General features: G+C 45.0%; 1 protein-coding gene across 2 annotated transcripts in view; it reads right to left on the reverse strand.

The window, feature by feature from the left end:
• LOC126175647 (receptor-type tyrosine-protein phosphatase N2) overlaps positions 1 to 15,156 on the reverse strand; it is a 468,697-nt gene that overhangs the window by 157,101 nt on the left and 296,440 nt on the right. For both annotated transcript variants that reach the window (XM_049922539.1, XM_049922538.1), the window contains exon 9: positions 12,640 to 12,688. In XM_049922539.1, coding sequence (XP_049778496.1) covers positions 12,640 to 12,688 — 49 coding nt within the window. The remainder of the gene's footprint in view (positions 1 to 12,639; positions 12,689 to 15,156) is intronic.

Below are 15,156 nucleotides of genomic sequence, written 5' to 3' on the forward strand. Positions count from 1 at the left end.
TGTAGCTGGCGCAGGATTTTGTGTACGAACTGACATCTCAATTATGTCCCATAAATGTTTGATGGGACTCCTGTCGGTCGATCTGAGTGGCCAACTCATTCGCTCGAAATGTCCATAATGTTCTTCAAACCAACCGCGAACAACTGTGGCCAGGTGTGATGGTGCAATGTAATCCATAAAAATTCCATTGTGTTTTGGGGACATGAAGTCCACGAATGGCTGCAAATTGTCTCCAAGTGGTCGACCATAAGCATTTCCTGTCAATGATCTGTTCAGTTGGACCAGAGGACCCAGTCCATTCCATGTAAACACAGCCCACACCATTATGTACCCACCACCAGCTTGCATAGAGGGTTGCTGATAACTCGGGTCCATGTCTTCTTGGAGTTTGCGCCACACACGAACCCTACCATCAGCTCTCACCAACTGAAATCGGGATTCATCTGACCAAGCCTCGGTTTTCCAGTCGTCTAGGGTCCAACCGATATAGTTAGGAACCCAGGAGAGGCATTGCAAGGCGGTGTCGTGCTGTTTGCAATGGCACTCGCGTTGGTAGTCTGCTGCCAAAGCTCATTAAAACGGAATTTCGCCGCACGTCCTAACAGATGCGTTCCTCGTATGTCCCACATTGATTTCTGCGGTTTTCACGTAGTGTTGCTTGTCGGCTAGACTTGACAACTCTACGCAAACGTCAGCTGTTGTCAGCAGCTATTATTTCCTATTATTTCCTAAGGAGACATGCAGCACGTACCGGTAAAATTAGCGCTGTTGTGCAGAAAATTTCAGTGCCATACAGGTACGAAGCTAAACAGGGGTAAGAAATCAAACGAAATGCAATTACTCTGTGACGAATCACCGGACACCATTGATACCGTGAACCAAAATGCTCGGAAAATATCCCTGAATCACCTCCGAAGTTTTTTCGGTACCATCGGATTCACACGGTATACAAGGAAGAGGGAAGATAAAATCCTGTGTCGATCCATAGCACCAACACGGCCGTAGAACTTACATCTTACGGATGGATTAACGTCTGAAATGTTACGTAACAAGATACCGAGGAAGCTATGAGATTTAACGCACAACAACGAGGCATTGCTAATCATTAATTGCACTCGGACATTTCAGCACCCTTTCCACTTATATTCCGCTCAAAATGTCTCCCACCGCTGGATTCGAACTATTGGCGGATCGTGTGCCACCGTACTAGCTTGTGCGTTACCTCCCTCTGTTATGAAGTCCAGTTCTGATACAGGGGATGGACAAAAACGAGGACACACCGCGAGAAATGCATGCTTGAACATAAATACAGGTGCTAGGCTAGTCTGCAGGTTGCACCGTTGTATTTGACCATGAACGGTACCTAACAAGGGAACCTCCCCATCGCACCCCCATCAGATTTAGTTATAATTTGGCACAGTGGATAGGCCTTGAAAAACTGAACACAGATCAATCGAGGAAACAGGAAGAAGTTGTGTGCAACTATGAAAAAATAAGCAAAATATACAAACTGAGTAGTCCATGGGCAACATAAGCAACATCAAGGATGATGTAAGCATAAGAGCGCTGTGGTCCCGTGGTTAGCGTGAGCAACTGCGGAACGAGAGATCCTCGGTTCAAGTTCTCCGTAGAGCGAAAACTTTACTTACTTTATTTTTGCAAAGTTATGATCTGTCCGTACGTTCACTGACGTCTCTGTTCACTGTAATAAGTTTAGTGTCTGTGTTTTGCGACCGCACCGAAAAACCGTGCGATTAGAAGACGAAAGGACGTGCCTCTCCAATGGGAACCGAAAACATTTGATCCAGGAAAACACGTCTGATATATTCTATACGACACTGTTGACGGCATGTGCGTCACATGACAGGAATATGTTGTCGACCCACCTAACTTGCACACTTGGCGAATAGGCAAAAAGATTCTTCTACCTTGCCCGATTAGGTTTTCTTGTGGATGTGATAATCACTCCCAAAAATGTGATGAAAACATAAGAGTGTGTCACATAAACTGCAACAAATGAATGCAACCGTTTCACAGTCGCACAGTTTTCTCTGTGCTCTGTCAAAACATATGTTTTTAACGTTTTGAAATTTTTCCGTGTGTAGACCGTCAAATCCTGCCTATGTCCAAGCAAATCTGAACATGTCCTGGAATTTTGGAGAGCGAAGTTGATTATGTGTGAGTGCCTGAACTCTGATAATTGTCTGAAAATAAAAAATTAAACTTTTCACTCGAGGGAAGACTTGAACCAAGGACCTTTCGTTCCGCAGCTGCTCACGCTAACCACGGGACCACGGCGCTCCTGAGCTCTCACTATCATAATGTTGCATATGTTGCGCATGGACTACTCAGTTTGTATATTTTGCTTTTTTTTCATAGTTCCACACAACTTCTTCCTGTTTTCTCGATTGATCTGTGTTCAGTTTTTCAAGGCCTATCCACTGTGCCAACTTATAACTAAATCTGAGAGGGGTGCGATGGGGAGGTTCCTTGTAAGTAATGTCCTCAATACATTGCAGTCTGCAGCTCGTGGTCCTGCGGTAGCGTTCTCGCTTCCCGCTCACGGGATCCCGGGTTCGATTCCCCGCGGTGTCAGGGATTTTCTCTGCCTCGAGATGACTTGGTGTTGTGTGTCTTTCATAATAATTTCATCATCGTCGACTCGCAAGTCGCCGAAGTGGCGTCAGCTAAAAAGGACTTGCAATTTCGCCGGCCGTACACCCCGCATGGGGTCTCCCGGCCAACAATGCCGTACGATCATTTCATTTCAATACGTTGCAAGTCATCGTGGTCAGGACAGTGTTATGTGTAGTTGTGAACGCATTATGTCGGAGCTCAGAACATTCGGACGTGGGCAAATTGTTGGCGCTCATATGGTGAGTGCTTTCGTAACCAAGGCAGCCTAAATGTTTGGTATTCCAAGAGGAACCGTATCGAAGATTTACATCGCGTACAGAGAAAGCCGAGAAACATCATCCGGTAAAATGAAATTTTCACTCTGCAGCGGGGTGTGTGCTGATATGGAACCTTTTGGCAGATTAAAACTGTGTGCCGGACCGACACTCGAACTCGTTACCTTTGACTTTCGCAGGCAAGTGGTCTACCATCTGAGCTACCCAAGCACGACTAACGACCCTACATCACAGCTTCAGTCCCACCAGTAACTCACTTCTTACCTTCCAAACTTCACAGAAGCTCTCCTGCAGACCTTGCAGAACTAACACTCTTGGAAGAGTGCTAGGTGCAGGAGTTCAAAATGTTAAAATGTGTGTGAAATGTTATGGGACTTAACTGCTAAGGTCATCAGTCCCTAAGCTTACACACTATTTAACCTACATAATTTTAAGGACAAACACACACACCCATGCCCGAGGGAGGACTCGAACCTCCGCTGGGACTAAGGTGCAGGAGTGCTCGTTTCGCAAGGTCTGCAGGAGAGCTTCTGCGAAGTTTGGAAGGTAAGAGGTGAGGTACTGGCGGGACTGAAGATGTGAGGAAAGGCAAAGGTTCGGAGTTCGAATCTCGATCTGGCACACAATTTTAATCCGCTAAGTCGCAGTGCGAACGAAGGTATGTGTTGAGTGGTGATGACGGATGGTCATTGAAGAGGATTGTGACTAAAAATAAGAGAACGACAACTGGAAAAGCCACTGTAGAACTGAATGTTGCGCTCTCACTCGCGACCTCTGTCAGCACCAAAAGAACATGAAGGGAGCCCCAGAGCCAGGGAATTGCAGCGTGAGCTGGAATTAAAAAAATCAGTCACCAGTGACGAAAATGTCCGTCACAGGAAAACGTGGTGCCGAAGCCATGAAACCCAGACTATAGAACAATGCAAGAGTGTCATTTGATCGGATCGGTCTTGTTTCACACTGTTTTCAACTTCTGGCGGAATTTACGACTCAATAGTGAAACATGGTGGGGGTTCAGTGATGATTTCGGCAGCCATATCACGGTATTCCATTGTTCACATCGTTTACTCTGCAAGGTTGCTTTACGTCCAAGGATTATTTTTTGCTTGGTTTGTGGGGCGCACGCCTGCGCGGTCATCAGCGGTCGCTCAAAGTCCCAATTTGTACACAGTCCAATCTAGCCACTGTCACGAAAGATGATGATGATGAAATGATGAGGATAACACAAACAGTCCCCGGGTAGAAAAAATCCCCTAGCCGGCTGGGAATCGAACCCGGGACCCCGCGATCCTGAGGCAGCAACGCTCGCCACCAGACCACGAGCTGCGAACATTTCAAGGGTTATGTGGGCATTTTAGTCGATGAGTCCGTCCTACGGAACAGCGTTCGTTCTCCAATGGTGATGCTGCGTTTCAGGACGACTGTGCCCCTGTTCACACAGCTCATATCGTCCGGGGCTGGTTTTGTGAGAACAAGATGAACTTCGCATCTCCCCTGATCACCACAATCAACAGATCTTTATATTGTTGACCCTTTGTGGTTTACACTCGATAGAAGGGTGCGTGATTGCCATCCAACATCACCCTTACGAGAAGTTGCCACTGTTGTGCAGGAAGAATTGTAACAGATTTCCTTGAACATCATACAGGACCTATTGTCATCCATTCCGAAACGACTGGAAGCTATTTTAGATTACAGGGGTTTTCGCACACCTTATTTGGCATGGTAATGTGTTGTTTATTTGGCGTTTTCATATTTTTGTCCGCTCCCCTGTATTATCCATGGAGATATGTTTCCATATTTTTGACCACCCCTTGTACAGGGTGTTCAAAAAGTCTCTCCGCAGTGCCGTATGATTGTTCGCCTGCATGGGTTACTTCCCTTCAAATCGATGTTAGTGTCGGAACGGCCCACACAGCTATAAGGAAAAAATTAGAATTTTTCCCATACAAAGTGACAGTCGTGCAAGAACTGAAAAATACTGATCATGTTGAGAGACTGCATTATTGTCAATGGTTCAAAAATTTCGCTCAACAAAATGGAAGGGTTCTTAATGAAACGTTTTTCACTGATGAGGCGTGGTTACATTTATCCAGGTACATGAACTCGCAAAATTCTCGTATGTGGAGTACCGCAAATCCATTGTTTATTCATGAGGAACCACTTCATTCTGTTAAAAAAGCAATTTGGATTGCAATTTCTAGACGTTGGATTGTGGGTCCCATATTTTTCAACGAAACAATAAACGCACGACGATACTGCAGTGATATTCTGTACCCATTCATAGGAGAACTTGTGTTAAGTGAAATACTGAACGGTTATTTTCAACAAGATGGTGCAACAGCACATACAGGTACAGCTCGCGTTTTAGTGTCACTGCCTGCTGATGTTTGTGGTGATCGTATAATTTCACAGAGACTGTGGCCTCCACGATCGCTTGACCTAACACCACCTGACGTTTTCTTCTGGGGTGCAACGAAAGCAACTGTCTATAAAAAGTGTCCAAAATCCATCGATGAATTGAAAACTGCAATATCCACTTTCACTGCAGCAGAAATGTTGCAGCTTGTGTTTGGAAACATGATTAGACGAATTGAATTGTGTATTCAACTACAGGGGGGGGGGGCACTTTCAACATTTAATGTGAAAATTTGTAACTAAAAATGAATATTCAATAAATTAATACCTTGTATTTCATTGAGTTTCATTTCGGTATATTCACTGAGGCATACGGCACGCGCGGCTAACAGTCATACGGCACTGCGGAGAGACTTTTTGAACACGCCGTATTATCTGTGGAGACATGGTATTAATATTTAATATTATTATTTTATTTTATATTTATGTTGTTGTTGTTGTAGTCTTCAGTCCTGAGACTGGTTTGATGCAGCTCTCCATGCTACTCTATCCTGTGCAAGCTTCTTCATCTCCCAGTACCTACTGCAACCTACATCCTTCTGAATCTGCTTAGTGCATTCATCTCTTGGTCTCCCCCTACGATTTTTACCCTCCACGCTGCCCTCCAATACTAAATTGGTGATCCCTTGATGCCTCAGAACATGTCCTACCAACCGATCCCTTCTTCTGGTCAAGTTGTGCCACAAACTTCTCTTCTCCCAAATCCTATTCAATACTTCCTCATTAGTTATGTGATCTACCCATCTAATCTTCAGCATTCTTCTGTAGCACCACAATTCAAAAGCTTCTATTCTCTTCTTGTCCAAACTATTTATCGTCCATGATTCACTTCCATACATGGCTACACTCCATACAAATACTTTCAGAAATGACTTCCTGACACTTAAATCTATACTCAATGTTAACAAATTTCTCTTCTTCAGAATCGCTTTCCTTGCCATTGCCAGTCTACATTTTATATCCTTTCTACTTCGACCATCATCAGTTATTTTGCTCCCCAAATAGCAAAACTCCTTTACTTCTTTAAGTGTCTCATTTCCTAATCTAATTCCCTCAGCATCACCCGACTTAATTAGGCTACATTCCATTATCCTCGTTTTGCTTTTGTTGATGTTCGTCTTATATCCTCCTTTCAAGACGCTATCCATTCCATTCAACTGCTCTTCCAAGTCCTTTGCTGTCTCTGACAGAATTACAATGTCATCGCCGAACCTCAAAGTTTTTATTTCTTCTCCATGGATTTTAATACCTACTCCGAAATTTTCTTTTGTTTCCTTTACTGCTTGCTCAATATACAGATTGAATAACATCGGGGAGAGGCTACAACCCTGTCTTACTCCCTTCCCAACAACTCCTTCCCTTTCATGTCCCTCGACTCTTATAACTGCCATCTGGTTTCTGTACAAATTATAAATAGCCTTTCGCTCCCTGTATTTTACCCCTGCCACCTTTAGAATTTGAAAGAGAGTATACCAGTCAACATTGTCAAAAGCTTTCTCTAAGTCTACATATGCTAGAAACGTTTTATATTTATATTATAATAATATAATTTCCACAGATAGAGAAAAGGAGTGAGTTTGATTGTAAGCCCATCCTGTCAGAATCATTGTGCTACTGTAGTCTTACAAGAAGTCCCACATCTGTGAACGGCCGTGAGACTGGGTCCGTAACTAGGTACTAACCTGGTGGAGAATACACCGATTGTCGTCTGTTAATCTCGTTGCTCAAGGATGGCGGCTGCTGCTGCAGTTGAAGTAATCGAATAAGCCCTCTTGAAACGTGACGGCTTTCGCTAGTAGGATACCTTCACTCTGTCTACCCCGCTGTTTGCTTTTCCAAAAGGGATTCGTCATTACTTAAGTTGTCGCCGGGGAACTGTGACTGAACATCGCACTTCGGCGGGCGGCCAACAGGTGCCTTAGCACTTTCCTCGCACCCATTTGACTGCCTATCTAATCTGACGCCGGCAAACAGGTCAGCAGAACACATGCGAAATCAGTTGCGTCCTCAGGTCTCAGCGTCACGAAACCGTCATTTCGTGTCATGAGCGATAGCGCCAGTTGCAGAAAGGCTGCAGAACGTTAGAAATAACAGCACAAGGGCAGCTACTTATTTCATATCGATTCCTGTGTGTCAACTGACTCAGGGAGTACAGTAATGTTTAGTTGAACTAATCGACGAGATCAAAATATGTATACATGTACACTATAAATTTTTGACAGTGTTGTTCGGAGAACACTTTTTGAAAATCTGAAACTGTTGTTATTGTTGTGATCTTCAGGCCCCAGACTGGTTCGGTGCAGCGATGCAGTTTTTCACTCGTCTGTTCTGTGCGAGTCTTTTCTTCTCTGCGTAACTACTGTATCCTACGAGTACATTCATTTGTACATGCTTTCTATCAATAGATCACTGCCTTAACCACATTTTTCAGTTTATTTTCTCCCCCATTCAATTTAGCACTTCCCCGTTAGTTCTAAATCTACCCATCCAGCATTATTCTGTAGCCCCAAATTTCAAAAACTTTTATTTTTTTTTTTTTTTTGTCTGAACTGTCTATCGTTCATGTTTCACTTCCGTCCAAGGCAACACACTAGACAAATTTCCTAACAGTTTAAATTTATTTTCGATGTTGTCAAATTTTTCTTTCTCAGAGGTGCTTTTCTTGCTATTGAAAGCCTGTGTTTTATATCTTCTCTACTTTTTTCCCTATAGCAAAACTAATGTACTAATTCTAGTGTCTCGTTTAGTAATGTACGTCTCTCAGCATTGTCTGATTCAGTCCGTCTAGAATACATTACATCTAGGAAGCAAGGTTATGCTGGATGCCCGAATCACGAAATATATCCGATGAAGATTGGCACAGAAAAACAAAACCTTCGTCACTAAATTCATAGACAGAAGTGGAGAAAATGTTCCTGAAAATATCTTCTAGAGCTCCGCATTATAGGGAAATGAAATGTGGAACATCGTAAATCAGGAGAAGGGAAAACTGGAAGCATTCGACGCACACTGTCTGATCAAAAGTGTTCGGAAATCATATGTAATACGGACTTGACCACTACATGACACGAGAGATTGCCCGCCGGTATAAAAGGAAGAGGGGGGCGGGGGGGGGGGGCATTCTGTTGTCAGTAGATAAGCAGCAACAGCACAATGGGCTGGTCAGGAGGAGAGCTGAGTGACTTCGAACGTGGACTAGTCGAATGTCACTTGAGTGTCAAATCCATCAGGGGCATTTCAACCCTTCTAAAGCTGCCCAAGTCGACTGTAGGTGATTGTGAAGTGGAAACATCAAGAAACACAGCTAAATCCATGATCAGTCAGACCTCATGCGCTGACGGATATGAAGCGTCGAGCGTTGGGCAGAGTGACTGAAGAAAATCACATGAAACCAGCGGATGAAATCACTCGTGAGTTCCAAAATGCTACTAGCAGTCCAGCTAGCACAAAGACTACGCGTAGGGAGTTAAAAGGAATGAAGTACAGTGGGCGGACAGCTCCTCGAAAGCCACACATTTCGTTGACACTAAGTGACGCTTGCGTGGTATAAAGATTGTATGACTGGAAACGAGTGGCTTGATGTGGTGAATGACGCTATATTCTATGTAAATACAATGGAAGGGTTTTTGTTGGCAAATACCCGAAGAACACTACCCGCCATTATCCATAGTATCAAACAGTGAAGAACGGAGGTGATGGTGTTAAGGTATGGGAGTGTTTTTCGTTGATAGTATGTGGTCCCCCTATTATGCTTAAGAAAACGCTAAATGCCGAAAGATATAAGCACACTTTGCAGCATTATGTACTGTGTACAGTAGAGGAACAGTTTAGAGACATGAAATCTTAAACTACACTCCTGGAAATGGAAAAAAGAACACATTGACACCGGTGTGTCAGACCCACCATACTTGCTCCGGACACTGCGAGAGGGCTGTACAAGCAATGATCACACGCACGGCACAGCGGACACACCAGGAACCGCGGTGTTGGCCGTCGAATGGCGCTAGCTGCGCAGCATTTGTGCACCGCCGCCGTCAGTATCAGCCAGTTTGCCGTGGCATACGGAGCTCCATCGCAGTCTTTAACACTGGTAGCATGCCGCGACAGCGTGGACGTGAACCGTATGTGCAGTTGACGGATTTTGAGCGAGGGCGTACCGCCGAATTGCTCAACACGTGGGGCGTGAGGTCTCCACAGTACATCGATGTTGTCGCCAGTGGTCGGCGGAATGTGCACGTGCCCGTCGACCTGGGACCGGACCGCAGCGACGCACGGATGCACGCAAAGACCGTAGGATCCTACGCAGTGCCGTAGGGGACCGCACCGCCACTTCCCAGCAAATTAGGGACACTGTTGCTCCTGGGGTATCGCCGAGGACCATTCGCAACCGTCTCCATGAAGCTGGGCTACGGTCCCGCACACCGTTAGGCCGTCTTCCGCTCACGCCCCAACATCGTGCAGCCCGCCTCCAGTGGTGTCGCGACAGGCGTGAATGGAGGGACGAATGGAGACGTGTCATATTCAGCGATGAGAGTCGCTTCTGCCTTGGTACCAATGATGGTCGTATGCGTGTTTGGCGCCGTGCAGGTGAGCGCCACAATCAGGACTGCATACGACCGAGGCACACAGGGCCAACACCCGGCATCATGGTGTGGGGAGCGATCTCCTACACTGGCCGTACACCACTGGTGATCGTCGAGGGGACACTGAATAGTGCACGGTACATCCAAACCGTCATCGAACCCATCGTTCTACCATTCCTAGACCGGCAAGGGAACTTGCTGTTCCAACAGGACAATGCACGTCCGCATGTATCCCGTGCCACCCAACGTGCTCTAGAAGGTGTAAGTCAACTACCCTGGCCAGCAAGATCTCCGGATCTGTCCCCCATTGAGCATGTTTGGGACTGGATGAAGCGTCGTCTCACGCGGTCTGCATGTCCAGCACGAACGCTGGTCCAACTGAGGGGCCAGGTGGAAATGGCATGGCAAGCCGTTCCACAGGACTACATCCAGCATCTCTACGATCGTCTCCATGGGAGAATAGCAGCCTGCATTGCTGCGAAAGGTGGATATACACTGTACTAGTGCCGACATTGTGCATGCTCTGTTGCCTGTGTCTATGTGCCTGTGGTTCTGTCAGTGTGATCATGTGATGTATCTGACCCCAGGAATGTGTCAATAAAGTTTCCCCTTCCTGGGACAATGAATTCACGGTGTTCTTATTTCAATTTCCAGGAGTGTAGTTTGAGGTTCCCCCCGGGTATGCTCCTGCCCATACCACACAAACTCGAGATAACACTAGCAGATTTGTGTCTTTCGCCAGTGATGCACTAATGAAGCAGCCGTTGACAACTTACCCCCACAGAAAACCTGTTAAGGCCTATAGATCATCGCGACACAACAAGGTTGATAAACGCACAGACTTCGTATAACACTGTGAGAAATGTTTAGTACACGAGAAGAATAAAAAGAACAGCATTGCGTTACGAACGATTCAGAAAGCAAATTCTGAAAATGAGATTATCATGCCACGAAAGTCGTACACTGAGGTGACAAAAAGTCCTGGGATAGTGATATGCACATATACAAAAGGCGGAAAATTCGCATACACAAGGTATAAAAGGACAGTGGACTGGCGGAGCTATCATTTGTAGCCAGCTGATTCATTTGAGAAGATTTCCGACGTGGTTATAGCCGCACGACGGGAATAAACAGACTTTGAACATGGAATGATAGTTGCTGCTAGACACATGGGACATTCCATTTCGGAAACCGTTAGGGAATTCAGTATTCCAAGATCCATAGTGTGCCGAGTATACCAAACTTCAGGCATTACCTCTCGCCACGGACAATGCAGTAGCCAAGAGCAGCGGCTTATGCGTAGAGTTGTCAGTGCTGACAGACAAGCAACATTGCGTGAAATAACCGCAGAAATCAATGTGGGACATATGACGAACGTTTGCGTTAGGACAGTGTGGCGAAATTTGGCGTTAATGGGCTATGGCAGCGGTGACCAGCGCTATTATCTTTGCTAACAGCACGACATCGCCTGCAGCGCCTCTCCCGAATTCATGACAATATCGGTTCGACGCTAGACGACTGGAAAATCGTGGTCTGGTCACATGAGTCCCGATTTCGGCTGGTAAGAGCTGACGGTAGAGTTCGAGCGAGGGGCAGTCCCCACGAATCCATGGAATCAAATAGTCACCAAGGCCTGTGCAAGCCGGTGGTTGGTCTGTAATGGTGCAGGCTGTGTTTACATCGAACGGTCTCGGTCCTCTGGTCCAACTGTACTTATCATTGAATAGAAATTTCTATGTTCGCCTGCTTGGAGATCAGTTGCAGTCATTCATGGACTTCGTGTTTCCAAACAACGTTGGAATTTTTATAGATGACAATGCACCATGTTATAACGTTCTGGACAGTTCGAGCAAATGATTTGGTCACCCACATTGGCCGACATGAATCTCATCGAACATGTGTAGGAAATAATCCAGAGGCCAGTTCGTGCACAAAACCCTGCGCCTGCAACATTTTCGCAATTATGGACGGCTATAGATGGCTCAATATTTCTGCAGGGGACTTCCAGCGACCTCTTGAGTCCATATCCATCGAGCAAAAGGAGGTCCGACATTATATTATGAAGTATCCCATGACTTTTGTTGTCTCAGCGTATTACTAGTATCGGTCGCTTGTGGCGGTACGTGTAAACTTTTAGATGGCAGACCTCTCCCTAGTCCTGAATCGGTACAAGTCGGTAAACGTCGGGAGGCTTCGGTGGGCATGCAGTTTCGACTGCTGCCAACATTACGTAGCTGACTGTGTTGTACAAGGTAGCCATTGTCGTCTGCTTCGTTATTGTTTCATTGCAATCGGATGAATGGTTTGTGAGCGCATAGTAGACACATATATATATATATATATATATATATGTGTACATGATGATTTCAGTTTCGTTTACGAACAACATTTAAAGCGAGTTTTACTTCCAAGCCTTTCGTCTGTTTTTGTGTAAGCATGATGCGCAATTGTAGTGCCAGCACTGCAACTGGTAGGCATGCCTTGTCCCCCTCCCCCCCCCCCCCCTCAACGGCTCCACTCCCCTCGCCAGCCGATGCTTGCTTCCTCCTCTCCCCTCACTCCCCTCACAACTCTGCCGTCTTACAGTTAACACACTGTACTTTCCTTCGACCTTGACGACTGACTGATGATGTGGCAACAATGCGCCGGCTGCTGGGGCAATGCATAGTCTTCTGAAGAATGAATGATTCCTGCGTGAACTTCAGAGCAGCGCTGATATCGCTTACCTGTGTCAAAAGAATCTCCAGCTTGCTGGTTGAATTTGGGCTGCTCCTCCTGAAACACACAAGGCAAACAACTCTATTACAAACGAGACACAGACATTTTACTGCACCTGAGACGTCGTGAACTACTGGCCACTCCTCGCATTTCGTTCTTTTCATTGACAGTACAACCAGCCATTGTCCGAGAATATTAGGTAGGTATGGCCGTTAGTCTTAATTAAAATCTTGTGAGTCTTTTTCATGATTTTTCGTGATAACTGATGTTATGCTTCGGACTGACGCCAATTAACATGGAAACCCCACCCTCTAAGTATTCAACAGGAAGTCCACAACACACTAAAGCTACTAAGCTGCCGAATATGCGGACTGCACCTTTCCACAATCATATATAAATCCCCGGCCTGACTCAACCTCTGTTATGCAAATGTAGCATGCGGATCCTGGAACGCCAAACGCCCGGTCTACCTGTTCGGATCCTCTTACCCTCCCGTACGTGAATTCTCTATAAACTCATGCAATTCCTTACCGTTATCTTCCATGCTCAACATTTACGAAAGTACTATATTACCCGTAAACTTGGCCCTAACCACCCTATAGTACCCCCGCGCTCTCTGATCCTAGTACTCTGCCGCTTCTGTACCCTAATAACTTTCTCACAGGCAATCTACATAAACTCATCACTTCATTCATTTCTGTGTAAATATTTTAAACGACCAACAAATCAGCGCTTTATATTTCATCCAGCGCCAACTCACCATTTGTGTTTTACTTTTCTGCAAACATGCTGTTTTTAACGTAATTCACAAAATTTAAACTGCTTTAAAATTTTTAATGTCGTTTGAAGTGCGGCGAATTGTAACCACTGACAACCCAGCTCGCCCTTCCCCCCCCCCCCCTCCCTTTCACCGCCAATGTGGGTCGAGGGGTAAGGAAGAAAAAACTGATGTAAGACTTCTTTTCCTTCCTCACATTGGACTTCCATTCGGGAGGACGATGGTTCAAATCCGCGTACCGACTATCCAGATTTAGGTTTCCCGTGATTTTCCCAAATCACTCCAGGCAAATGGCGGGATGGTAGCTTTAAAAGGGTACGTCCGATTTCCTTCCCCATCCTTGACACAACCCGAGCTTGTACTTCGTCTCCAATGACCTCGATGTCGACGGGACCTTACACCCTAACCTTCTTTCCTTTTTCCTTCATCGGCGTTTTCGACCGGCGGGGATCTATGTGGCGTGGATGTCTACGTTGAATAGACTGAACGATAACATTCTGTGACACTGTATTCCACTAGATAGGATGGAAATGTCCGTTCTTTTGTTTTCGTAACTGCGCAGTTTCGGATCTGAAGCTGTTTTCAGGTACTTTTATCTTGTCATTAAAATGGGCTAACTTGGTTAGAGTAAAACGCTTTCTTCAAATCCGCAACAAAAAAATAATGGCAGTTTGGTAGACTTGACAGAGTTTATTTTAGTCTTCTCTCTTCTTGCACGTCTGTGGATCGCATCCTACAACTCACCTCGATGTGGGACGTATAAGTTTACAAATAAGATATTTTTCTGTGATGCATAGCTACATAGCAAGATTCTGTGTTTTAAAATTAATCTTCAACAAAATTTGATAATTGTAAACCAACCACAGGCATTTTACCCCTATACAGTAGAAGGAGTTGTCAAGTAGAAAAGATTTCAATTTGTTCCTAAAACTTTAATTACCTACGAGCATCTTTAATTTACAAGGAAGGTGGTCAGATATTGTTATTGCTGCATACTTGGATCCTTTCTGTGCAAGAGTAAGGTTATATTGTAGACAGTGGTGGCTATTTTTGTTCCTAGTTTTTTTAATTGTATTATTATTTTCAAATTATGCCTGATCCTTCGTAACAAACTTCATAAGAGAGTAAACGTATTGTGCTGCTGTTGTTAGTAAGCTTAATGTTCCAAACGGTTGCCTACACGAAGATCGAGGATGGACCTCAGATATTATCCTTGCATCATGTTTCTGTACAATGAATACTTTATGTGTGGAATTGCTCCAGGAAATACAGCATACGGCATCAGTGAATGGAAGTATGGAAAGTAAGCTAATTTTATGATGCAAGACATGACACCAAATGTATTTCAAACAGAGCTGATGTAGCATACCTCTTAGTAAGGTCGTATCGGAGTGCGTATTGCGACATGTGGCAGCAGCAAACACGAATATGGAGGACTGTTGCGGAAACGTAACGAAAGGGAAGATGAAACTTTGACGTTCCTTTTTAAACCATAGAATGATGCATCAATGTCAACAATGTCCCTCTATGGACGAGCTTAACAAATATTTCACGCTTATAATACATTGTTATATCTGCAAAGAGCGAAACATTTTCTCACAATTGCCACATGTCGCAGATTTGTAACGCTTCAGATTACAAGTATAGAAGGTGACGTTGCACTGTGACAATTTATTGAACCAAGGGAGCGGTTCTATATTGGGAGTTCCGTGTAGCATGGACGTACTTTTTTTGAGCTGTTGATATT

The sequence above is a fragment of the Schistocerca cancellata genome, chromosome 3 (genome assembly GCF_023864275.1).
Source record: "Schistocerca cancellata isolate TAMUIC-IGC-003103 chromosome 3, iqSchCanc2.1, whole genome shotgun sequence".
Lineage (NCBI taxonomy): Eukaryota > Metazoa > Arthropoda > Insecta > Orthoptera > Acrididae > Schistocerca > Schistocerca cancellata.